Source organism: Castor canadensis, chromosome 8, assembly GCF_047511655.1.
Source record: "Castor canadensis chromosome 8, mCasCan1.hap1v2, whole genome shotgun sequence".
Classification (NCBI taxonomy): Eukaryota; Metazoa; Chordata; class Mammalia; order Rodentia; family Castoridae; genus Castor; species Castor canadensis.
In genome coordinates, this window is record NC_133393.1 from 20,218,569 (window position 1) to 20,244,628 (window position 26,060).

The 26,060-nt window shown below is 50.8% G+C and overlaps 1 protein-coding gene across 7 annotated transcripts in view; it reads right to left on the reverse strand.

The window, feature by feature from the left end:
* Positions 1-6,371: 6,371 nt before the first annotated feature.
* Ppard (peroxisome proliferator activated receptor delta) overlaps positions 6,372-26,060 on the reverse strand; it is a 74,771-nt gene continuing 55,082 nt past the window's right edge. For 6 of the 7 annotated variants that reach the window (XM_020168924.2, XM_020168923.2, XM_074082362.1 and 3 more), the window contains 6 exons: positions 19,910-20,139; positions 12,016-12,170; positions 11,133-11,271; positions 10,028-10,230; positions 9,399-9,852; positions 6,372-8,569 (listed from right to left, as the gene is read on the reverse strand). In XM_020168924.2, coding sequence (XP_020024513.2) covers positions 8,322-8,569; positions 9,399-9,852; positions 10,028-10,230; positions 11,133-11,271; positions 12,016-12,170; positions 19,910-20,039 — 1,329 coding nt within the window. In that variant the 5' untranslated portion in view covers positions 20,040-20,139 and the 3' untranslated portion in view covers positions 6,372-8,321. The remainder of the gene's footprint in view (positions 8,570-9,398; positions 9,853-10,027; positions 10,231-11,132; positions 11,272-12,015; positions 12,171-19,909; positions 20,140-26,060) is intronic. The other variant, XM_074082366.1, reaches the window with a different exon arrangement.

The window sequence follows — 26,060 nt, forward strand, 5'->3', positions numbered from 1 at the left end:
GGATGTCAGGAAGAAGAGGTGCCTACCTGCAGCGATCTCCGTGGAAGCAGATGCCCCGCTGGAAGTACCTGCAGACCCGGGATGTCTTTCTGTGGGAACCACTGGGCTGCTCTGGGCCCGGGAGACAAAGGTCCTAAGAGATTTTCTGAGTCATGCCCAGCTCAGTTTAGCTCCTGCTTTTCTGACCTTTCTAGACAGTGATTGGTCCTGATTCAGATCCTGACCCCGCTGGTCCTTAAAAATGAAGTAAGCACTGAACGTGGCAGCTCATGCCTGTAATCCTAGTTACTAGGGAGGCAGAGACTGGGATAGTGGTTCCAGGCCAGTCTGGGCAAATAGTTCACAAGACCCCATCTCAACCAATAAAAGCTAGATGTGGTGATGCATGCCTGTCATTCCAGCTACATAGCATAAATAGGCTTGCCTGTCCATAAATGTAACACCTACTCAAAAAATAACTAAAGCAGGGCTGGTGGAGTGACTCAAGTGGTAGAGCGTCTGCCTAGCAAGCATGAGGCCCTGAGTTCAAACCCTAGTACCACAAAAACAACAACAAAAATGAGGTAACCAGGCTTACTCTACAGGATGCTGAAGGGCTTTTGAAGCCCTTGCACAACACATATGTAAATGCTCAGTGTGTCACAGTTACTATTACTTTCTCTCAGCACAGGGTCTGTTGGGGTCTGGAGTCAAAATTCTAGGTTCAGCTGGACACCGGTGGCTCACACCTGTAATCCTAGCTACTCAGGAGGCAGAGATCAGGAAGATCATGTTTTGAAGTCAGCCCAGGAAAATAGTTTGTGAGACCCTATCTCGAAAAAATCCATCACAGAAAGGGCTGGTGGAGTAGCTCAAGGTGAAGGCCCTGAGTTAAAACCCCAGTACTGCAAAAAAAAAAAAAAAAAAAAAATTCTAGGTTTGGTTCCAGGCACCAGGGCTGATGTTGTGGGGTGGACCTGCACAGTCACAAGCTCCCCTCCCCCACTATTTTAATACTCTGTTGTTGCTGTCTTGAAGTTATTAACACATTTTGAACAAGGAGCCCCTCATTTTCATTCACACTTGGGTCCCACAAATTACACAGCCAGTTCTCCCTGGTACCACTGTGGCTTGGTTGGGTGAGCTCAAACCATCTAACTTCCAGGTCCCAGTTTATTTGTTTGTAACATAGGGGTAATAATAATAGCATCTACTTGCACATAACTAAACCTAGAAAATAGTATATTTCTGTTTCAATGACAGAGTGATGTGACACTTAAATGAGGCAGTGTATGTAAGCAACAGGCACCCAGCAAACCCATTGTAAACGCTCACTGTCATTGCCACCCCTGTGGCCCATATCACCAGCATCTTTGGGAGATTTAGAGGCTGGCAGGTGGGAGGTGAAGATGAGTGGCAGAAGGAGGAGTTGGGCAAATATTCATGGTGAATCTACCAAGAGTGCAGGCCAGGAACACGGACAAGGTAGAGAGGGACTGTGCCCTGTTGTACCCTACCTTGCCTGGAGGGGGAAGGATACACAAGCAGTGGCCAGGGGGACAGGGACAGGGACAGAGACTCAGATCCTAGTCCCTTGAGAACACAGACTGGTCTGGCCTAAACATGGAGCATCTCCCACCTCTCCCCTAGAGAGCTGGTAGAGAAGCAGACAGGGAAGGGAGCAGACGGTGACAAGTACTGGTCTTGGGGAAGATTCCAGGTCCTCAGTTACAAGGCCTCTGTTTACAATAAGATGCTCACACCTGCTAGATGGCTCCATCTGCCCGGGGAGCCCACATGGAGGAGAGGGTGCCCAGGATCAAGAAATCAGGGCCAGTAAGACTTGCCTCAGACACAAGTTTTCAGGGGATGCAAAAACAAAATCCCTGAGTATCCAAAAGAAATAATACTTAAGGACAATATTTTAAAAGGTCAAAATTAACTCAAAAATCCATGATGAAGAAAATATTAAACTTTGGCTCCAACCCTATATGACACCTCACTTGCCTCCCCCAGTCCAGACTCTGACCCTGCAACAGGGCACAGATAACCAGAGAGATGCAGATGGTGACGAGGGCCTTGACAGAAATAAGTAGGTGGGGACCTACTTAGACAGGGTGAACAGGGAAGCACTTTGAGGAAGTGCTAGCAATAATCTTTATCATAATTATTGTATCATTACATAACAACAACATCAACAAAAGAAAGAACACTTAGTTTTGGTTTGGTGAGGTAGAACTTTAGTATGAGTGATTTCATTATGATGTTTAATTGGAGCCCAGTGCAACAGTTTAGTCAAAGCAATGTCTTAGCTGGGCATGGTTGTACACACCTATAATCCCAACTACTTGGGAAACAAAGACCGGGAGGATTGAGGTTTGAGACCAGCCCAGGCAAAAAGTCATTGAGATCCCATCTTAATCAATAAGCCAGGTGTGATAGCACACATGCAATCCCAGCTACTAAGGAGGCTGTAGGTAGGTGGTACATGGCTTTTCAAGTTTCTTTGAGGTTCTTAGGTAAAAATGTTGGAAAGATCCAGGTATGGTAATGCACACCTATAACCCCAGCACAGGAGAGCTCATGCAGGAGGATCCTAAGTTGTAGGACAGCATGGGACTACATAGTTGGAAGGTGCCCAGCCTGTTGTGTAGATGGGAGGAGGCTGGTTGAAGCAGGGACAGGATCAGTGGGTGGTAGAGGGCAGGGGTCGGTGGAGGTGAGGCCCTCTGGCAGGGATGAGTGACTCCTGGTCCACCGATGGGGACATGCTAGCAAAGCTTTGTCTTTTTTGTTGTGGCCTAGAGGTCACAATGAGGCCAGCCTCTAGCACTGCCTGGAGAGGCCACCAGCTGTCTCCTTCACAAGCCCAGAAGTTTAGGGTCAGAGCTCTCAGGCATGTCCACAGATATGTGGCCCACTGAAAAAGGGGGAAGGGCCTTGTGATGACACCAGCTTCAGAAACTCTTCCTTCTCTTGTTTTTTCTCTTTTTTTTGTTAGTACTGGGAATCGAACCCAGGGCCTTGTGCATGCTAGGCAAATACTTAACCACTGAGCTACATCCCCAGCTCCTCTGTTTTCTTAGCGGCATGCTGTACAGTGTTCATCATAAATGAACATAGTAGAGGCTCTGATAAGGGTTGTAAAGGAACCTGCTTAAATCAATTTATCATTTTATTGTTTGCTTAGACCCTCTATCCAAACACCTATTTTTGTGTGTGGTACTGGGGTTTGGACTCAGGAACTGGCACTTGCTAGGCAGATGCTCTACCTTGGAGGCACATGCCCAGCCCCAAACATCTTTATCTGTTTGTTTTTCTGGAGATAGTCTCCCTATGTTGTCCAGGATGGCCTTGAACTCTGATCCTCCTGCCTCAGCCTCCAGAGTGCTAGGATTGCAGACATGGAACACCATGGAACACTCAAACATCTGGTTTTTTGGCGGGACTGAGGTTTGAATTCAGGGCTAGGAGCTCACAAAGCAGACACTCTACTGCTTAAGCCACACCTTCAGTCCATTTTGCTGTGGTTATTTTGGAGATGGGGTCTCGAGAACTATTTTCTTGAGCTGGCCTCAAACCAAGATCTTCCTGATCTCAGCTGCCCAAGTACCTAGGATTACAGGTGTAAGCTACCAGCACCCAGTTTCAAATACCTCTTAATATATCAGTAAGCAATGTATTTTTTTGGTGGGACTGGGATTTGAATTCAGGACTTTGTGCTTGCAAAGCAAGCACTATACAGCTTAAGCCAAATCTCCAGTCCTCAATTAACAAATTTTGTTTGGGGACATGTCAAATCAGATCATTTGGTCTTCAAACCCAAGCCTTAAAAGGCAGGAGTCATTTTTCCTGTTTTCAAAAGGGAAAGCAGGTGGTCTGAGATCAGAGAAAGCGCACAGGCAGCAGCCCAGGTGTCCCCACTCAACTCCTAACTCTCTAGTTGACCAATACTGGCTTGCCAAGGAAGGGCTACAGATATGGGGAATTTCTCAAGCCAACTTCTGAAGCCAAAGGAGGTAGGGGACAGGGTAGCCAGAGGTCACAGGTGATCCAGGCCCCAGGGAGGTAGGGGGTGACCAAGAGGGGCTGAAGCAGAAAAATCCCTGTGATTGAGCCTGGGAGGCAGGATGGGTGCAGGGCAATGACACAGTAGGACTTGGTGGCGGGGGGGGGGGGGGGGCGCGGGGGGGTGTCGGAATCTGCCAAAGAAGCTGCCTTTTTTTTTGGGTGGTACTGGGGCTTGAACTCAGGCCCTACACCCTGAGCCACTCCACCAGCCCTTTTATTGTGAAAGGTTTTTTCGAAGTAGGGTCTCAAAAACTATTTGCCTGGGTCTGGCTTTGAACTGTGATGCTCCTGATCACTGCCTCCTGAGTAGCTAGGATTACAGGCAAGATCCACTGGAGCCCAGTGGATTTTATTATTGAGATCCCAAACTTAGTCTGGGCTGCCATCTTCCTGACTCTGCTCAGAAAGGAACAACTGAAAAACCTCCTTTAGTAAATATTCTTTTAATTAATTAATTAATTAATTAGCCTCTTTTCCTCCTTGGCTGCCTTTCTTCTCAGCCTAGGAAAGCCACTTCACACTAAGCCACCAAGCTCCACAATTACCCTTCCTCTACCCAAACTTCAGTTCTGGGAGAACTGATGGCTTCCAGCTATTGACAAATGAAGTCGTGCTAAGGTATGAATATTTGATAGAATGCCTACTGAACTGGTGTGCGTTGATTCAGAGTTGACATATCCAAAGGGTTAACTCTCTAATAGTGTAATAACCTATCCAAAGTGCTTCCATGCTAAGATTTATGAGTACCTGGCACCAGACTAAGAGCTGGGGATACAATGGGGGCCAGGAGACAAGATCCCACCCTCATGGGGGTGGTTTGGTGTTTCTGGGCAGAGAAGCCTTTGTTGGGTGGAAAAGAAAGGTGCATGGGAAATCCCAACCCTAAATGGTTAGATCCCAAACTAGCTCTGAATCAGATGGGCAGCCTTGTTCTGTTCCTCTCCCCCTCTGGGCTCATCTCTGGACTATGATGGAGGAGGAGATGATCTCTAGGCCCTTTGGGTCTTGGGGCAAGGGACAAGGAAACTCCTCCTCCCCAGGTGTACCTCAAATTTTTATAGACTAGGCTTTCTGTGGCCAGACTGAACCCCAAAGATTTTCTCCCCACTTTCCCTGAGACCCAAACTCTTACCTGCATGGCTTCTGGGAATAGTGGCTGCTGTCAGGTCCTGCAGGTTCCATCCCAGTTGCAGCCCTTGGTGAGAACCAGGCAGGGCTGCAGGCCTTTATCCTACCCTCCTGGGTGAGGCCAAGGAGGGAGGGGCCCAAGGCCAGGCCCACCCCCTCACCAAGCCCTAGGCCCCAGGGGAGGTGGGCTTGTGGCTCCTGCCCTGGCTCCAGAAATGTGGATAGGGTATGAGGCCTTCGGGGATCTGTGGGCAAGTACTAGAGGACAATAAGGGTCTGGGAAGGCAGGGTGACCAAGACTAAGCATGTGGGAGACTCAAGAGTCCTGTGCTGTCTGAGGGGGATTCAAAACTCAGGAGGCCAAATGAGGTCCCCCACCTCAGAGCTGCTCAAGCCCCAAGTGTGGAGCTGTGGTTGGGTGCACCTGCTGACTAGCTTTTTCCCAAGGTTTTAGTCATGAGTGAAAAGCAGCCTCATCACCATGAGGCCGGGGACGGAAAACTGACTCTGCCTCTTCCTGGCATGCCCCGTCTCTCCTTGTGCTTTCTCACCTGGGAAGTGGCAGGTGGTGACACTTACCTCGTAGGGTTGTGTGAGGTTGGGAGGTGATGTGTGTACGATGCACAGCACCTAATAGCTGCTTAAGGAGGAACAGTTAGGACTACAGATGTGTGCCACTGCACCAGCTTATGCCTCATCTCTTTGTGAGCTATCTCATGCATTTTGTTACAGTGACAGAAAAACGACAAGTACATACCCCTGCCCTTGCCTTGCACTGTGGTTCCCCTGGAAGTGAAGGAGGAAACTGCTGTCAGCTGAGGAGAGGGATGCCCTGGTCTCTTAGAGCAGTGGCCAACAGCTTGGATTTTTCAAGTCCCACATACCGCTCAAGGCCCAGGACTCACTGCCTCCTCCACAGGCCTTCTGTGATCCCCTACTCCGCCATGTGATCTCTTCGGAATGTATGCATCCCCTCCCCTCACACCCAAGCCCTCTCTACAGAGACACGTGCATCTTCTTGTCCTCCACACCCCTTGCTCACAGACAGTGGTGGACAAGAGGTTGGCGGGGGCAGGGGGAAGGGACCACCAGCACCCACAGCCAGAACAGAACCTTCCAGTCAGCATCCCAAAGCCTTCTTTGCCCTCAACCCCCAGAACAGCAGAAGAACTGAGTCAGCTTCAAATCAACACTTAAATACTTATTTTCCATTTATTTAAAGTTCTGTCAGTCTGTGTACACTATTTATATTAAAAACACAGGAAGCTGGGGTTCCTAGCAAAAATATACATTTCAATTTTGGAGATTGTCCAGACACTGAGAAGAGTCACACCCTCAGCACCAGACCTGGGTGGGGGTGGGACAGGGTGCATGGGGGTGGGGCAGGAACACAGCTCTCCCTTCTCAGACGTGGCCCAAAGGGTGCAACCCTAGCCCAAAGATCTGGTCAGCTGGGGTGGGAGGGGCGGGAAGGCCTTGCTAGTAGGGAATGACCCTGGGGAACAGGCCACTCCGCAGATGCCAAGCTTGTCCTCTCTCGAGGCCATCTCCTCCCTGAGCAGTGGTCAGACAGAAAGGCCTCTTGGGAAGGAGGACCAAACAGGACCCAAGAAGCTGGTTTTTTTTTTTTTTTTTTGCAGTACTGGGGCTTGAACTCAGGGCCTTCACCTTGAGCCACTCCACCAGCCCTATTTTTGTGAAGGGTTTTTCAAGATAGGGTCTCGTGAAACTATTTGTCCAGGCTGGCTTTGAACCATGATCCTCTTGATCTCTGCCTCCTGAGTAGCTAGGATTACAGGTGTGAGCCACCAGCACCAGACTCCACCTGGCTTTGAGACCCTATAGGCAAGGGCTGCTCTGAGCCTCCTGCTCTTCATGAGGCTCCAGGCTGGTCAGCCCCTCCTCTGAGGTGAACACACCTTCCACCTCCACCTGGTTGCTGGGCAGGAGGGAAGGGGCCAGGGTCAAGGTCCCCACAGGCTGTGCAGGGGGAATTCCAGGTGATCAACTGGGAAGAAAACAGTAAAGTGAAGGTACCAGGCTGGTGCTGTCTGACTGGCAGAACACCCCTGCCCACTGAGAAATCACCAGGCTGGGGGCAGGCACAGCTCCATCCACTCCTGGCCTTGGGAGGGCGGGGCAGGTGCAGGGGTTAGCCACTGGGGTGAGGGTGGTGAAGCACCTCCTGGCGGGAAATGGCACTGCTAATGGGAGGGGGACATGGAGTGCTGATGGAGGGCCTGCCCCACACTCTCCCTGACCTCTAACCCTGAGACTCAGACCTGAGTCCAGGGGTCAGAATTATGGGTGCTGTTCCCTCAAACCAACTTCTATTTCCTTCCTCTTTAGTGAGGGGTATGGGCCCCACCTGGTGGGAAACTTGCCTCCCTCCTGGCCAGCCTAGAAGACTGGCTTGAAGAATGGAGGAAGTCAGGTGTATAAGGCTGGGCTTGCTGGAGTGGGGTTGGCTGTTGGACTGACCTTGGGCGGAGGAGAGTCTGAGGGAGGTGTGTGGCTCTCCACCGAGGCCCCCTGCCCACTGTCCTCCATAGCAGGGACCCTGTGACCACAGGCCACTGTTGCAGTCCATCCAGGCAAAGCTCCCCAGGAAACCAGGCTCAGAGAATATAGTGTTTCTTTGGACCCAGGAAGCAGGCCCAGAGAGTGTAGTGTTTCTTTGGATGGCCCAAGCCTTTCATGTGAAGACAGAAGACAGAAGCAAGGCCCTAGGCCCACAGGTCAGAGCAAGGAGGGTGAAGTCTGCTCCTGGGGAAAGGCCAGACAAAGGCAAAGATCCTGTTCTAGGCTGCTGGTGAGACAGTATTGACTGTCTCACAGAGGGGAAAGGGGACAGACATAGGGACGGGGAGAGGGGCAGAGAAGTGGAAGACACACAGAAGGCAAGGCAACAGAAAACCAGGAGGCACTGGGAAGATGAGACTGAGAAAGAGGGAAGACAACACAGATAAGCGAGAACGAGCCTGGGTAGCAATGGGGTGGAAGGAAGGGAACATAGGAGCCAGGCCACGTGTGTCTGGGAGTGCAAGAGTGTGACCCATGGGCTATGCTGAGTGCTCGTCGGTTGGCCTGCAGAACAGTCCTGTGGCTGGGCCCCTCTGGAGCCTGCAAGAGGCCTGGCAGCCTTAGTACATGTCCTTGTAGATTTCCTGGAGCAGGGGGTGCAGCAAGGTCTCAGTCTCAGTTTTCTTTAACCACTGCATCATCTGGGCGTGCTCAGTGACCAGCTGCCGCAGATCAGCCATCTTCTGCAGCAGCTTGGGGAAGAGGTACTGGCTATCCGGGTGGTTAGCCTGCAGGTGGAACTCAAGGGCACGAAGGATGGTGTCCTGGATGGCCTCCACCTGTGGCACATTCACGAGGCCTGGCCGGTCTGCAGGGATACAGGGCAGGAATGGAGACTCAGGACAGAGACGTCCCCTATCCATGCAGTGAGCGACTTGGACAGCAATCATCCCTGCCCAGGACAAATCTGAGCCCTGTTCTCCATTGACAGTTCCACTGGGTATTCTAGTCCCCGCTCCTGGTCTCCCTCCATCTCCTGATTCTTGCCTTTAGTTTTCTCCTGATGTGTGTAGGGTAGTGTGCATCATGGGGAAAGACTCGGGCCTGCATTCAAATTCCGTCTTTATGACAGACTATCCATGAGGCTTTGGGCATCCCTTGGCCTCTGTGGGCTTCAATTTCCTCCTCTGTAAAAGAGGATAATAAAAAACCCCTCCTGCACTGCAGGGTTGCTGAGAGGATCAAATGAGTTACACTCTATGAGAAGAATTAGGACAGTGCCTGACCCAAAGTAAGCTCCATGCCACTGTTGGTGAGCAGGTTTATTCCTGTATTGATTGTGTTGGAAACTGAAAAATGCAGACAAAATTTCTTCATTACCCACCACTAACCCCTATTAACACGAGGGTATATTTCTTTTAGTGTTTTCTTTTTTGGCAGTACTAGAGTTTGAACTCATGGCCTTGCACTTGCTCTATCACTTGAACCATGCCCCCAGCCCAAGGATGTATTTCTTTTCAGTCTTTTTTAACCCCACCCTTCCATGGACAGCTAGTGTCATGTGTGTTTCACTGCCAGCATCACAAGGACATGTTCCCACACTGTCTGAGCTCAGACTTGGTGCCGTGCAGTGAGGGTGCCACCCCCCAGGAGGCCTGGTTGTATGGGGCTGGCCCTACCGCCTCACCCTCACTCACCTCCGCACAGAATGATGGCTGCAATGAAGAGAGCCAGGTCACTGTCGTCAAGTTCCAGGGCATTGAACTTGACAGCAAACTCAAACTTGGGCTCAATGATGTCAATGAATGGCTTTCGGAGGCTGCGCAGGAACTCATGGGTGACAAAGCCACTGCCATTGGCCACCAGCAGCCCGTCTTTGTTGACGATGGAGGCCAGCATAGCAAAGATGGCCTCATGCACACCGTACTTGAGAAGGGTCACCTGGTCGTTGAGGAAGAGGTTGCTGAAGTTGGGGATGTTCTTGGCGAACTCGGTGAGCTCCCGCACTGTCTCCACCGTGGTGCACTGGCAGCGGTAGAAGACGTGCACGCTGATCTCCTTGTAGGGCGGTGGCAGGCCGTTCACCAGCTGCTTCCACACCAGGCCCTTCTCTGCCTGCCACAACGTCTCGATGTCGTGGATCACAAAGGGCTGAAAACCAGGTCTGGTCAGAGGCCTGGCCTTGGGGGAACCCCTACCCATGTGTTCCCCACACCCCCTGCCTGTACCAGAGTCAGGGGAGAGAAGACCTGGTTCTCTTAAGAGTCAAGAAGGTGGCAGCAGGCCCAAAGCTCGGGACACTCCTAGGTCGGGAAGTGACACTCACCGCTGTGTGGCTGGACTTGCCAGTGAGGATGCTGCGGGCCTTCTTTTTGGTCATATTGAAGTTTTTCAGGTAGGCATTGTAGATGTGCTTGGAGAAGGCCTTTAGGTCGGCCAATTGTGGGTTTTGCTGGTGCCCCTCGCTGGCGGTCAGCCCTGCCACCAGCTTCCTCTTCTCAGCCTCTGGCATCCGGCCAAAGCGGATGGCTGCACAGGGGTTAGGGACAGTCACTGAGAAGCCGGGCAGGGGCCAGCACTTCTAACCTCCCTGTTCCTCTACAGGTACACAGGTAAAAAAAGGAGTCATCCCTTCTGAACCTAGGGCCCTCAAATGCTCCAGAGTCAACAAGGTGGTAATGCTGGGGCAGCCCCTGCAGTCCTAAGGTCAAGGTCAGGGATCTTAGGTCTCCTTCACAATGGCCAGCACATAGAATCTAATTTCTGAGTGACTGGGCTTCCCTGGATGGGAGAGGGTGGGGAGGCAGAGCTGAAAGACAGCTCTAGTGATGAAGGCCTGCACACCAGGGCACACTGCCAGCTGTGGGACTTGGACAGGCTACTTCACCTTTCTTTTGTTATCAGGAAAGGTGGAGCTGATGCTCCTTAAAACTTACTGGGTGGTTGGACAAATAATTACGAGCATTCACCCACACTGTAAGCACTGATGACCACCGGCACTAGTAATGGAGCAGGATCTGCAGCTGTCAGAGACAGCTCAGTCCTAGGACTCCTGCCTGGCCTCCAAGAAATTCCCACCTGGCTCCCAATACTGACACATGGTCACTTACTGGCTCCTGATCTCCTAGACAGGAGGGCTAAAGGAACCCTGGTCTTGGCAGTGGCTTTTCATGCTCTGTCAGGCTTGAGGCTCTGGGAGCAGTGTTCCCAACACTGTTTGGGCTGGGGTCTATTCACAACTCCCCACTGAGCCACAGCAGAGAGCTTCAGGTTTTGAGGAGAAGGACCAGGTTCAGAGTGGCAAAGTCACCAGCTGATGTCCACAATGCTTGTCTGCACCAGGCACTGCTCTACACGCACCCCCTTCTGGCTCCCCTGGGTGCTCCCTGCAACAGAGCAAGCAGCCCTGTGCCATCAGAGCCAGCTCTCACCGTTGTGTGACATGCCCAGTGCCAGGCACTTCTGGAAGCGGCAGTACTGGCACTTGTTGCGGTTCTTCTTCTGGATCTTGCAGCTTCGCTCGCATTTCTCGTATTCCAGCTTCATGCGGATAGTGCGGCGAAAGAAGCCCTGGGGAGCAAGAAGAGGTGAGGTGATGCCCAGAGGGATGAGGTGGGCTGAGGGACTTGCTCCACCCTTGGGCTGTGCTGAGGGAGGTAGAAACTGCTGAAATTTGGGAGTAATGGGGGAGATCTTCTGGAGGGAAAAGAAAAGATATTGACACTTTTGAAATTAATTTAAATTATACACCATATTTTATTTTACATGCTGAATGAAGTCTTAAAGCTTCTTCATGAGTTTGGGAACATAAAGCTGTATCACAGCTACTTTGATTCATTCATAAATGTATATGGTTCTGTGTATTTTGCAGGTGATGTCTTAATAAAAAACTTGTGAGGTTTTGATGGGTGTGCAGTTAGAAGGAAAAACCCAGAATTGCTACTGGAAAAGGAAATGTAATGTTTCCTTTTTTTGTCAGAGCCCCTCTCAGTCTTAAGACACCAGAGATCCTGACCTCTAACAGGAAGACCCTCCCAAGGCTCCTTCTGTCCTACCTGCTTGCCTGCCTTCTGGAGCTCCAGCCCCAGGGGGCGCTGGCCACCCACATAGCTCAAGTGAGTGGTCTAGGCAGCAGACATGTGCCCAGCAAGACTGGCCTGGCAGGGAAATCCCTCCTTTCCTGCAGGCAAGCTGGGACGGGACCACGGGACTCTGCAGGGGGTATTTTCAGAGTCTCATCCTTGAGGTAGGGAAAACCCTTGTAGTGAGTCAACTTATAGCCCCCCCCACAACCCTGCTAGCCCCCAGCCATACCTTGCACCCCTCACAGGCATGGACACCATAGTGAAAGCCTGAAGCCTTGTCCCCGCACACCCGGCACTCCATGTTGAGGCTGCCGCCCGAGGCCCCATCACAGCCCATCTGCAACTGGTCCAGCAGTGAGGGTGGGGAGGAGCTCCGGGAGAGGTCTGTGAACACATGACAGAGGGGCCACTGCACACTCTGCCAGTTGGTCCTTAAGTTGAGACTGGGCAGCAGAGGATCCCCCAGCCTGGGCTCCACCACCTAAGAGCTGTATGGTCCCATGGAGAGCCTCTCTGAGGGCATTTCTTCACCTGGAACCTAGTTATAGATAGGAAAAGCCTCAAAAGCTTTCCTCCCAGAGCTGAAGCATGGCAGGCAGATGTCAAGTACCTGGCAGCTCCAACATTCCTGCTCTGACCCACCTCTGGCAGGGAAGGGCTGAGGGCAGGGCTTTGGGAGGAGGCGTGAGAGGAAGAAAGCAGACAAAATCTTCAGCTGGTCCTTAGGAAGCAGCTCTCCTGGTTTAGAGTGGCCCCAGCGTGTGGTGTGGAGGGCATTTGGTGGATACTACAGAGGCGCCAACCTCTGCAGAACGGCTGGCTCTGGGAGCTTCCCCAACCCCTGAAGCTCTACTCTCACCTGAACTCCAGGGACACTGTAGTAACTCTCTCTAGAACCTCACACTCCCTCCCTTGAAACTGCCCAAATTAGAAAGAGCACAGGTCTCGTCACATTGACTGTTCTGTTTTTCTCTTAAGTGTTTGAACTATAGTGCTGGGAGTGCCAGCAAGGAGTGCTGAGAACAGATGCACTCTCACATGATTCAGTAGAAACTGAGTCTCTGAGCCTCTCCTTGGGACCTGTGCTGGGCCTGGGTCTCCTGACTCCCTCCCAGTGCTACTCTTGTCTTGCCCCTGCCACACTGCTTTCTAGTCTGTCTCCTGGGATGGCTGAGTGACCTCCTCAAAGTCAGATACCAAATCCACAAACCAGGAACCAGCCATTTGGCTAGACCCAAGTCACAGAGACCAGCCCTACACGCACTTTCCAGGCCTGTGGCCCTCTCTCCTAACACACACCAAGTGGCCCTCATTCCCACCCACCCACGCCTCGTCTCTCCCCCCATGTCCCCTCCTCCCCCTGGGGTCCTAGGAGTGGAGTTCAAGCAGCTGCTCCCCTCCTAGCTGGTGAGGTTTGAAGGTGACACAAGTTCCTGACCCAGTATCCTAGCCCCCAACTGCAGTCATTCCAAAGAATATAACCATGCCCTCAGCCCTCAAAAGGGAGAGTAGCCCCTTGCTGTCTTGGGAAGGTGCTCTGAAGGGGAAAGCCACTTTGGAGTTCTCAGCATCTGACACCACCTATAGTCTCTGCACGCCTGCTCATTGTTGGGTGCTGCCGGCTAGGCGTAAAGGCCACAGGTCAGGGCACACTGTGGCCCAGCACCAAGACCTGGGTACATGCTGGATTCATGGCAGGTTCCACAGCTCCTGGGGGAATCGGCAGTCCTCAAGCTGTCTGGGGGTTCTGCCTCAGTTCAGCTGGCTAGTGGGGATGGGCAGGACCTGCCACTTCTGGGGGAGTCTTTGAACAGGGACAGTAAAGCTCACTATAACTGGCATTGGGAGACAGTAAATAACATAGAACAGCCCTTTGTGGAGACCTGCGGGGTGGGGCAGGGTGGGGCAGAAGGGCTCCTGTACTTCCTCCTTTTATCTGGGCAGGGTGTGTGCACTGTTTGTGTCAGTGCTGCTTTACCCATCTTTACCACTGAATCTCAGCCACAGTGACCATTCTCTGCAGATTTGTCACATCTCTCAGCAGTGCCTTCCTCTCCCCTGTGGCACTGGAGGATGGGCAGGTGTCTGGTCATTGGGCTGCCATTGGCCCTACATGTGGTAATGCCACCTTTTCCATTCATCAACAGATATTTGATGAGCCCCTGTCATGTGCACGGCAGGACCAGACTCTGCCCTTAAATAGCAGAGATAAGAAAGAGTGAAGAGGGGCTGGGGGGTAGCTTAGGGTTAGAATGCTTCCCTAGTGTGCATGAGGGAGAGAAAGAAAGGGGAAGGGGAAAGAAGGAAAGGAAAAGGAAAAGGAAAGGAAGAGACTAGAAAACAAAACACAAAGTAGAGAGTGGAAACAGCAGGTAAGGGGTAGGTTAAGTGGTGCAGGATCTTAGGAGCCATCACTGCATGTGACTGCCAGGGCAGGTGACTCCCCACCCCCACACCCAGTCTCAAAGGCCACGACTCTGGACAACCTCCAAGTTCTTAGAAATAGCAGGCAGGATTTGTTGCCCTTAATGCAGAGAAACTAAAGCAGATACCTTAAAGCAACTGAGGCCAATAAGAAAAGGGGACCAGGAACTAGAGAAAAGGTTAGACCAAAAAGAATTAACCTAGAAGGTAACACCCATGCACAGGAAATCAATGTGAGTCAATGCCCTGTATAGCTATCCTTATCTCAACCAGCAAAAACCCTTGTTCCTTCCTATTATTGCTTATACTCTCTCTACAACAAAATTAGAGATAAGGGCAAAATAGTTTCTGCTGGGTATTGAGGGGGGGAGCGGGAGGGGGTGGAGTGGGTGGTAAGGGAGGGGGTGGGGACAGGGGGGAGAAATAAACCAAGCCTTGTATACACATATGAATAATAAAAGAAAAATGAAAAAAAAAAAAAAAAGAAAAAAAAAGAAATAGCAGGCAGGGTGGGTGAGATCACCACTCAGAAGCCATGAGGCCCAAGTTCAAATCCCAGCTCTACCATGTGCTAGCTAGTGGTACTGTGGCCCAGTGGGCCTTGGTCTCCCCTGTAAAATGAAGGGGAGCAGTGTCTCGGGGAGTCTTGGGGGTTACACAGAGAAGGCTTCTGGAATGTGGGCATGCTGTGCAAGCTCACCCACCAGCTGTGGGATGTGCTCACCATAAGCCACAAGCCCACAGTCTCCAGGCCACGTGCCCTGCAAGCAGGTGCTTTCTAAGCAGGAGATCAGAAGACTAGGATAGATTCCACCCTCCTACTTTCCTCACCTGTCCTGAGGTGGGTCCTGGCGCAGGGTGGCAAAACCTCCAGGAATCCCGGAAGCCAAGATGCCCACACCCTACTGGCTACCTGACGGCCCCCAGAGCTCTAGACTGTGAGGAGATTAGGGAATCACAGTTAGGAATTAGCACTCAGTGGCAGGAAGAAACAGGCCCAGGTAGTGAGGGTGGTGAGGGTTCACTCAGCAGTGAATGGGTGGAATAACTTCAGCACAGGCAGGAGGCCTGTTTAGTGGAAGAGCCCACAAGTAGCTGATATACCTGCTGAGAGAAAAAGGAGAGATGGGGGCTGGCTGTCAGGAGTGCATGCATCTTGTGGGGAAGGCTTTGCCCTGCAATGCGTGTGTACTGGGAATACTGAAATGGTGATAGTTTTGGGGGGTGGATTTTCCAAAAGTAAGGGTTCTGTTTCTTCCTGAGGCTTCTGAATGACCTCAAGCCATACCCTGTTCAGCCTCTCTACCCTCCCAGAGGCCCACCTACACCTGGACAAGAGGAACAGGAAATCAGACAGCATTTGTCAGGCCTAGAGTACTAAGTGCCAAGAGTGCTAGTGTGCTTATGCTCTTTTCACTTTATTATCACCTTGAAAGTCAGTAATTGCCACTGGTTACAGATGGGGAAACTAAGGCTAGCTGAGGTTAAGGGATCCTGCCCATCACACAGTGGGTTGGGACTTGAAGTTAAACCTGACTTGCTGCAAAGGCACCAAAAGTCCCTTCTTTTTATTGCATACCTACAGTGTATCAGGCACTCTGCTGGGCACTTCACACTTACTTGTTTCGTGTAAAAAACCTCAAAATCACCCTAAGTTGGGCTTCTTACCTACTTTATAGGTGGGGAAACAGACTCAGAAGGTTAAGTTACATCTGTCAATGGCAGTGACGGTTATGTGTGTATAAACCTAGCTATACCATAGTACCCATATTTTGGTTCAAACACTAGTCTAGATCTTACCATGAAGGTATTTTTCTAAAGAAGTGGTTAACATTTAAATAAGGAGATTTTGAATAAAGAAGATTACTCTTCATAATGTGTGTGGGCCTCATCTAATAGTTGAAGACAAAAAAAAAAAAAAAGACTGAGGCCACTGCCCCTCCAGGAAAGGGGACCCCATGTCATACTGCATTTTTTTTTTTTTTTTTGCAGTACTGGGGTTTGAACTCAGGGCCTACACCTAGAGCCACTCCACCAGCCCTTTTTTGTGATGAGTTTGAGATAGGGTCTCACAAACTGTCTGGGCTGGCTTCCAACCTCAATCCTCCTGATCTCTGCCTCCTGAGTAGCAAGGATTACAGGTGTGAGTCACTGGCACCCAGCTTACACTGCCTTTAGATTTCAGCTGTAACACGAATGTCCCTGAGCCTCTAGCCTGCCCCATGGAATCTGGACTGGCCACTAATGATTGTGTGAAAACACACACACACACACACACACACACACTCTCTCTCTCTCTTTCTCTGATGGCTCTATTTTCTCTGGAGAACTCTGACTAAGAAGATGACAGATGAGAATTAGAACCTAGAACCACGCAACTCCTGGAGTTGAGATCTTACCCATGGCACTCTACTGCTACCCACACACGTGTTCATTATACCAAGCAGTAATGTTGTTGTGATAAACGATAAGCCAAGGTCCCTGCCGAGATGACACTGGGCCATTTCCTCAATGTTTGGACTCAGAGTAAAAATGAGTGTGAAGTATCAGTTTCGCCATCTTTGCGTACAAGTTCAGCAAATAGACACTATTGATCTTAACTCCCAAGAGTTCTCTTGCACATGCAGCCTCCACAGCCTGCACAGCTGTGTGGGCAGCCAGGAGGGGCCAGCTGGCTCTGTTGGATTTGCTGGTCCACAGGCAAACAGGCACCCTTCGGCTCCTGTAGTCAAGGTCAGTTCTGCAGGACTGTGGCTGAGGCACAAAGCAACCAGCAGCTCCATGCTTCTGTCATCCTGTGGGCTCCTCAGGGCAGATGCTTGCCCTTGTCCATCACAGAATGGGCAGCTCTGGCACAGTGCCTGGTCTTGCCTGGACAGCCACCAAGTGCTTGCTGAGGCAAGGAGGTGCTGAGGCCAGAAGGAAAGACGCTTTATCTTCTTCCTCAGGTGTGTGTGGGACACATGTCATCCAACATGAGAGGACAAGGACGGAAGCGGGTGTGAGCACAGGCTCCTGTTGCCCTGTCCCTACCAACTGGAGGACGTGTGCAAGTGAGTTCCTGGCACTTCAGTGTCCTTGCTGCTGAGTACTAGTAGCAGCCCTATCCTGCCTACCTCCTGGGGAGGACAGTGGCAGGTGGCGAGCTTGATGCGGGAGGCACAGGGTCAGTGCAGAACTATGTCAGTAGGAGGTGAAGCAGTTGTACAGCCTTCCTACTGTCTCAGGGTTCCTTATGGGCTCCCAAGGGGACTTTGAGGTCAAAGTCATGGGGGCAGGGCAGAGAACCAGCAGGTGCTGAGACAGGATGTAGGCTGTAGAAGCAAAGGGACTGAGGTGGAGAGATGAAGGCACCAGGGAGACCAAAGCCCACAGTAGCAAACTGGGGTCCCTACCCTGACATGTGTGGTCTCAGCCCTCCTGGGCCCCTCACCTCCCAGCTCCCTTTTTAAAACATTACACAAGTTATTTTAATCTTGTGAAGAAAAGCAGCGTAAGAACCCATTAAACTGTGGAAGTAGTACAGGTTATTCAGAAGAACACATGGGGGTAGGCAGCATCTTATGACGGGTCCCTCATCCAGGACCGAGTTCACCCACCAGCCCTTTGGAGTGCATTCTCCCAGTGCCTTCTGACACCTGAGGAGTTCTACGCAGTAAGATCTCCCAGTTTGTCAGGAACTTGCTTCCTTGTGTGTACACAGACCGGCCTTACCCTTTTTAACGACCACAGAGTACTCCCCCATGGCTCTGCCAGGTGTACCTAAGCAGTTCTTCACAGAGGTGCCTCCCTGCCCCTACTAAGGGCAGTGCTGCAGTAACCACACTGCCGGGGACACCTCTGTGCACTGAGCAAGCCATTACACAGGACACAGACCTACAGGGGAACTGCAGAGCAAAAGGAACACTCATGCAATCCCGCTGCCCCTACCCCTAACCAGCAGTGACTATACAGTCCCTTCTGATAACTTGACAGGACACCTCTTCTTAAGATGCCTTCTTTGATCACTGGTCAGATAGAAATATTTTGTGTTTTCTGACCATTTCTATTTATCTGACTAGGAATTGCCTGGCTTGTTTGATTTTTCTGTTAGGTGGCCTGTTGTAGAATTTGCGAGAACTTTCTATGTACTAAGGCTTTACCATTTGGTGATTATGTGAAATGGCCCTTCTGTTACATTGCTAAATAAGAGGTCCTCCCACCTCCACTTCATCCACTTACTGATAAACAGGATATGAACACCACATATGACACAGCACCATGTGAGTACGTAGGCTCGTTCTGTCCTAGACATTCCCCTCACCCCAAATCCTACCAACAATGCTACATGAGATACTTTTGCCACACCTGCCTCTGCTCCAGCCACTGCACTTTGGCCTACACGTGAACACTGCTACTTTCTGTGTGACACAGGTCCTGATAAGTGTGTGTGACATAGGAAACCCCAGGATGGGACACTTTATCTACCTGGGTCCAGAGGTAGGGGACAAGGTGGGCCAGCGTCACTCTTCTTCCTTGGTATCCTCATGACACCCCTGGCTCAGTACTGGTCCCTAGTGTCTTCTCTTTGCTTTCCAACCCTCCTCGCCTCTCTCAGGTTCAGATGGCGTTGAGGGAATGCTCACTCCAGGGTGGCCACTCCTCTCTTCTGAAAGAGGCTGAGTCTCCAGAGCCATTCTGGCCGCCACCAATAAAGAGTGTGGACTACTCTAGGGTGAGGAGTGCCATCTATTTAGCCCCCCACATCACACTATGCCCTCTTTGGTCACACCCAGTGTCCAGGTGGAACAAGAGGACTGATGGGTGGCTCTCCTTTTATCCCACCCCACCCTGTGCCCTGAAGAGGAAGAACCTTGCTTTGCAGGTTCTAAGCACGGATTGAGGTCCCTCTTGGCTGCAGGCCTAGGCAGGAGCCTGCCCTACCTTCATGGCCTCACCCTAACCCTGACACCATTTTTCCACCTGCTCCTTGCAGACTCGGGGGGCAAGGGCCCATCATTTGAAACCAGCCTAGGTGTCTCCTCCCTCAGTCCATCCCCTCAGGACCCTGAGTCCTGCTGAATGAGTGAGTGAGGAGCAGCTAGATGTGCTGGCCTGTGGCTCTAAGAAGAAAGAGGCTTAGCCCAGCAGCAGGGACAGCGAGGGTTGAGGGGGACACATGAAGCATAGGAACAAGAGCACCAGAGAAAAGTGTCAACACTGCCGCCAAAGGCATATCAATAAGGGCAACTCAACAAGTAAGACAGAGCTGCAAAAAAAGTGACTGTTACCAGTTATCCATTCTAACTGCTTGGCATTTACACCTGGTCATAACAAAGCTCAGCGGTAATGTGTGGAATGAGCAGCAGGTCACCTGAGTTGAGTTTCCACTGCTCACAACAATCACAAGTACAGTCCATCTTCCTAGTGCACTGTTAATACAGACTTGGTATCCCATGTAGCCATGGGATAATAAGTGACATGCACTCTACACACCCTCTCAATTCTCACAAAAGCTTCACGTCCACACTACCTGTCATCCCTGTCTGTTTTCCAGAAAGATGGGGTGCAACTGCCTAAGGCCTCACAGCTGGTGAGTGGCAGGGCCAGAGTGCAAACCCAGGCTGTCTGGCTTCAGTCTTCACCACTGCATCCACCAGTGCTATCTGTAGAGGGCCAGGATTCCCACAGTGTCCCCTGTCCTGCCGGCCCCTCCTCACCTGTGTAGCTGCTGGAAGGAAGTGCTTGCTCTGGTCCTCCATTGAGCTGTGGGGCTCCTTCGGCCTGTGCCACTTCCTCTTTCTCCTCCTCTTCCCGGACCTCAGGGGCCTCCTCCTGTGGCTGCTCCATGGCTGATCTCCGCTCGGCGCCACACCTGCAGGCCTGGTCATAGCTCTGGCATCATCTGGGTCTGAGCACAGATGGACCTCACAGGGCAGTTCCTGTCAGCCTGGTCACAGGGGAGACATGAGGAGGTTGGGGGAAGCAATGACAGAGGGAGAGTGTGGTGGGAATGGGCAGATGGGAGGTCCATCACTGGCCCTTTGAAACTCCTTCCTCAGTCCCTGCAGAGCTATCCTGTGGTCTCTACTCCTTCTTTCAAGTCACTTGCCCACCTGGCTCTGACACCTTTCCCTGCTTCTTGCTTTTTGAGCCTCCCTGAGACTCTGGCAGACTTGTCAGAATGACTAGAGGGGCTTTTCCTCACTCTCAGCCCCCCTGAGGTCCTGATGTGCATCACACCTCCCTCCCCTTACCCTGCCCTCAAGCCAGAAGCCTCTGTTGTCTTGAGCACAGACTGTGCTAGGCTCCTGCTTACAGCAGACCTGCAGCAGCCCCTCAGTGGCAGAGCCAGCAGGCAAGAGTCAGTTGCTCTGCCCTGGAGTCTTTCCAGGAGAGGGGGAAATGTGGTGGGGGTGAGGAGTTAGCGAGACCCCCATCTCAACCAGTAAGTCAGGCATGGTGGTTTATGGCTGTAATCCCAGCTACATAGGCATAAGTAGAAAGATCATGGTCTTAGAATGGCCTGGGCGAAAACAAGAGACTCCATCTGAAAAAAAGAATGCTAAAGCAAAAAAGGGCTGGTGGTGTGACTCAAGTGTTAAGAGCAACTGTTTAGCCAAGTGTAAGGCCCTGAGTTCAACCCTCACTACCACAAAAGGAAAAAAAAAAAAAAAAAAAGCTGTTTTCGCCAGACACTGGTGGCTCACACCTGTATCCTGGCTACTTGAGAGACTGAGATCAAGAGGATCATGGTTCAAGGTCAGCTTGGGCAAACAGCTTTCCAGATCCCATCTCCAAAACAACCAGAGGGAAAATGGACTGGAGCTGTAGCTCAAGCAGTAGACTACTGGCTTTGGAAGCTTGAAGCCCTGAGTTCTAACCCAAATTCCAGCCCTCCCCCGCCCAAAAGAATGGGTACAAGATTAACAAGTTTGATTACATAAAAATATAAACTTTTTACACAGTAAAAAACCATTATAAAAAAGAGACAAAAGCTAAAAAAAAATTTGCAACTTTTATCAATGGCTGATTTCTTTAGTTCAAACAAATTAAAAAGACTAGAAATCCAATAGAAAAATGGGTCCCTGATAGGAAAATGCAAGCTGACAGAAAGGGAATATATATGTCTATATAATTTTTGGCAGTACTGGGGTTTGAACTCAGGGCTTCATGCTTGCTAGGCAGGCGCTCTACCACTTAAGCCATTCTGCCAACCCATACATGAAAAGATATTAAAGCTCTTAAACATGAAAAGATACTCAAGATTACCCATAAGGAGAAGAATGCAGATTAAAAGACACCTTTTGTTATAATCAGAGTAAGACATGCTAACATGTTAAGGATCAGAGGTAAGGAACTGGCCAAGGATGTGTGAGGCCAAAACAGAATCGCCAAAGCAAGAAAGAACTGTGCGAACCACTGCTGCTGAGTGTGTGGACAAACAGACCCTCTCTACCCTTACTAGAAAGGTAAACAAGTGCACAAGGCCAGGCATGCAGCACAGGCCGGTAATGGCAGCACTCCGGAGGCTAAGGCAGGAGGAGTGCAAATTCTAGGCCACCAGGGCTACACAGTGAGACTGTCTCAAAAAAAAAGAATTACATACTTTGTATCCTACACTTCCACTTCCACAGAAGCAAGACGATGAAAGTGTTAGTAGGAGGTTATCCGTTCACGGCGGTGGTCAGTGTTGTCTAACTAGAAGGGTTGGCAAATGAGCTAAATGTTCAGTAACAGGGATTTACTCCATAAATGATGATAGGAAAACATGGATTCTGTGCAGCTACAGACAAGAATGAAATTGGCTATGGACAGGTACCAAGGTGTCTCTAAGGCACACTGATGAGTGATGAGAGCACTGTGCAGGATGAAGTGCGGCTGTCATTGCTGGGATCTGTGAAACAGCTCTGGAAGGCTCCTTAAGACATGGGGTATCTGGAAGATACCCACCTGGCTGGGAGGGGATGCAGGGGGCTGAGTGGGTCACTAGGAGAGAGAGATTTTTCTCTGTACCTTTTGAACCTTTTAAATTTGGAACTATAGGAATATTACCTTTTCTAAAACCAATATAAATTCGAATAAAATGAAAAGAAAAAACTTACAAACAACAGTGCAGAAGATCAGAGGAAGTGAGCAGCAGTTAACAGTTTTCAGAATTGGCTAGAGATGCTGATTAACTCTGGATTATAATCCAGTCAGTTATATGGGAAATTCAAATAGCTACTGTGTCACAAGTACAGTTCATAATTTCCAAATTATTATAGTAGAGGAGACAATTTAAGAGAGCACCTGGGAATCTCCAGCTGTCTGGCTGAGAGTCCCATAGAGAAGAAAGGACTATAGAAGCATAAGCCAATGCAATGTGCTCCTGGACTGGACCCTAGAGCAAAAGACAACAGTGGTGGGAAAAGTGTTAAGTTCCAAACAGTCTTTACTTCCTTCCTTCCTTTTTTTAAGACAGGGTCTTACTACACAGCCTGGGGCTGGCCTCGAACTCTCCATCCTCCTGTCTAAGCCTCCCACGTGTAGAGATCACACCTGGCTGGTACCATTCCATCTATGTAAGATGCTATAATTAATGGGAAGCTAGATGAAGGGCACATGGCAACTCTACATTTTCTGCAATTCTTCTATAACATGACATTTTTTCAAAATAGAGGGGTTTTTATTTTAAAGCTTTTTTAAAGCCCTAATCCTAGCATTCAAGAGGCTGAGGCAGGAGGATTTCAAGTTGGAGGCCCTCCTGCTCTACATGGCAAGATCTTATCTCAAAACAAACAAATAAATAAAAACCTTAAAAAAATTGTTTTCTGTTTTTCTTGAAAACCAGGCAGACTTGGTCACTGGGCACCCACCTCCAGAACTGAGCAGTGGCTGCCCACTCCCCAGCTAGGCACTGGCCCCATCTCCACAATGTCGTCCACTCATTCACACTGCACTGCAGGGATCTGAGAGTCAGTTCCTGAAGGACCAGTGCCTGACCATTTACTCCAAGTAGGGAATGACCACACCCAGAGCCCAGGGATATTCAGAGGTGCTGTCGCTGTCCCCTGCTGTGGCTCTCCACAAGGCAGCTGGGTGGTCTCTTCTATGTTCTCCCCAGTTCCATCTTCTTCCTTCTTTGGATCAGCAAGGTGCCTGGCTAAATAATTCCCAAGCTCTGTTGTAGCTACAGTGTTCATGTGACACAGTCACATGGCCAGTAACATGTACGCAGCAGTCTACTGGGAGGGGATTCCAAAAACGCTATGCTTTCCTAATAACGAGACAGACTTCTGCCTGCCCTGCTTCCTGCTTAACACAGGAACACTGCATTTGGAGGAACACCAGCTACCTTGGAGCTGAAGAAACCAGGTTAGAGGTGGGGTGTAGAGTCAGAAGGAGCCTGGCAGTGGCAGTGTTGCAGAGTTGTAGCCCTAACCTGGAAATGCTCTGATGCAAACCAGAGTGAGGGGAGAGCTGAAAACCCTGCTTCCCCAGGGGCGTCTGTTGCATGCACCTGCACATGGCCCCCATGGAGCAGGACATGAAGATACTGAGTTCAGAGAAGAGGGGATTATAGAGGGAAGGGCCTTGCAGCAAGACTGGGAAAGGGCCTCTGCAGTCACCAGGAGGATTGGGACAACTGAGACATTAGTAAATTCTAGAAAAATTAGCTGTTATTCAAATAGCAGGCACAAATATACCATTCTTCATGCTGCCCTAAACAGAAGAGCCTGGAGGTAGAGAAGCAGGGTCGGCAGGATGTAAGACCTTCAACCGAGCCTAGGCAGAGAGGCAGGAGGCTTTGGACGAAAGACACCAGAAGACTGGCAGCCCTGGGGAGCAGCAGACTTTGCAAAGTATCCAAAGATACAGGGTGAGTGGGATGAGGCAGGAAAAATGAACCCGAGTTTGGGATCCTATAGTTTGGATGTGGTGATGAGAGCTGGAGGCAGAGGATTTGGGGTCTCTCCCTTAGCAGGTGGTGATGGAAAGGAAAACTGCAACACTGCCCTGCGCACATAACTGACCTCCTATGTCTCTTCACACCCTCCAGGACTCAGGGACCCAAGGCAGAGGATGAAGATCCTGGCCAGGACTGCATGCTGGAGCTGACAGACTCTCCACATCTCGGGACATGACCCGAGCCCTTGTGCCACCCTCACGAGCCCACAGGTGAACCTCATGGGCTCCTCTGGACAGACGAGGAAAGTGACAAAGAGCCCAAGGCTGAGGCCTTGACAATGTCTCAAGAAGACCTTCCAGAGGACGAGGCACAAGAAGACAGAGCTTCCTTCATATATAATGGGTCAGGGCTGAGTGGGTGTACAGCTGTGTGTGGTCCGTTTCAGTGCCCGTGAGCGTCAGTACCGCCCCCCTCCCTTCCCGCCACCAGCTGCTACTAGGTTTCTCTACACAGCCAGGAAAACCGTTTTTTCAGTTTCACGGTACAAGCGGCTGCCTCTTTTTTTTTGTTTTTGGCAGTACTGGGGTCTGACTCAGCCTCGCACTTGCTAGGCAGGTGCTCTGCCACTTAAGCCATGCCCCCCAGCCCTTGCACTTTTTGCTTTAGTGGTTTTAGGTAAGGTCTCAAGCTTTTGCCCAGGACCAGCCGGGCCCATGATTCTCCCACCTATGGCCTCCTGTATAGCTGGTATCACAGGTACACACCAGCACACCAACCTTTTTGTCTCCACTTTGTTTTGAAATGGAGCCTCCCCAGCTTTGCCCAGGTTGGCCTTGAACTCATGATTCAGTTGCTTCCACCTCCTGAGTAGATGGGACTGGTTACAGACACGTGACTACCACACCCAGCCCATGTGGTTACCCTGAGATAGAGATGCGGTTCTGGGCTCTGGCTAGAGCTTTGCATCAGGACCCTTGATCTCCAGGCCAACATTTCTACCCTGAGTTGTCTCTTCTGGTTATGACCTTTTCATTTTTTTGTACTGGGGATTAAACTCAGGGCTTCACCATTGCTAGGCTAGTGCTAAACCACTTGAGCTGCGTCCCCAGCCCTGGTTATGACCTCTTAAGGATACCAGATGAAGGGGGAGGGGAGCTGCCCTCTGGTTGTTCCAAAGCCCACACACATCCCGTGGATTGGTTCATATTTAGATCTAACCATTATGTTGCAGCCCATCCCATGTATTTTGCCATCTGTTTTTACACAGCCCAGACTGTCCCATCTGCAGCTGAGGTTGGCTATCCACTCAGCCATGGCTGCCCCACCTGGCCACTGTTCTTAGCTCTGGAAGCTGGGAGCAACCTTGACCACTCAGGCCTTCAGTGGGCTTGCACAAGTTGCTGCCACCGCACACACCACAATTCCCATAGGAACCTGCTCTCCTCTTACCTTTCTCAGCCCTGCCACTGAAAATAGCCCAGCCCAGAACCAGATTTAACCTACATGCAGGTACAAAAATCCTAGTTTCTGCCTCTCGCTACCTGTGCTGGCAGAGCTCCTCCCTCCCCTCAGCCCTGGGGATAGAGCCAGGAAACCTCTGATCAGGAAACTACCTGAACCGCTAATCTTGTCCACCAAGCCCAGTTGTCCCTCACTGCCTTCTTTGCTAGGAGCAGCAAGGGGCTCCCTTTTAGGACAGCCACTGTCCATGAGGCCAGTTGAGCACCCCTGGGGCTCTCTGCCCATCAGCAGGCTGTGTGCTCAGTGGGAACCCTCCTACTCTTCCCAGCTTCCAGGGGCTGCCAGAGTCCCTCCACAAGCCCCGTGCACCAAGGCCTGATGAACCTCCCTTCACCAGGGCAGAGACTCAGTCACCTCAATCACAAGGAAACAGCCTCCATTCTCCTGGGGCTTCTTGCACACCAGGCTCTGTATGTGCTAACACTTTGAGTTCTTACAACTGAGGTGGGTACTGTTAT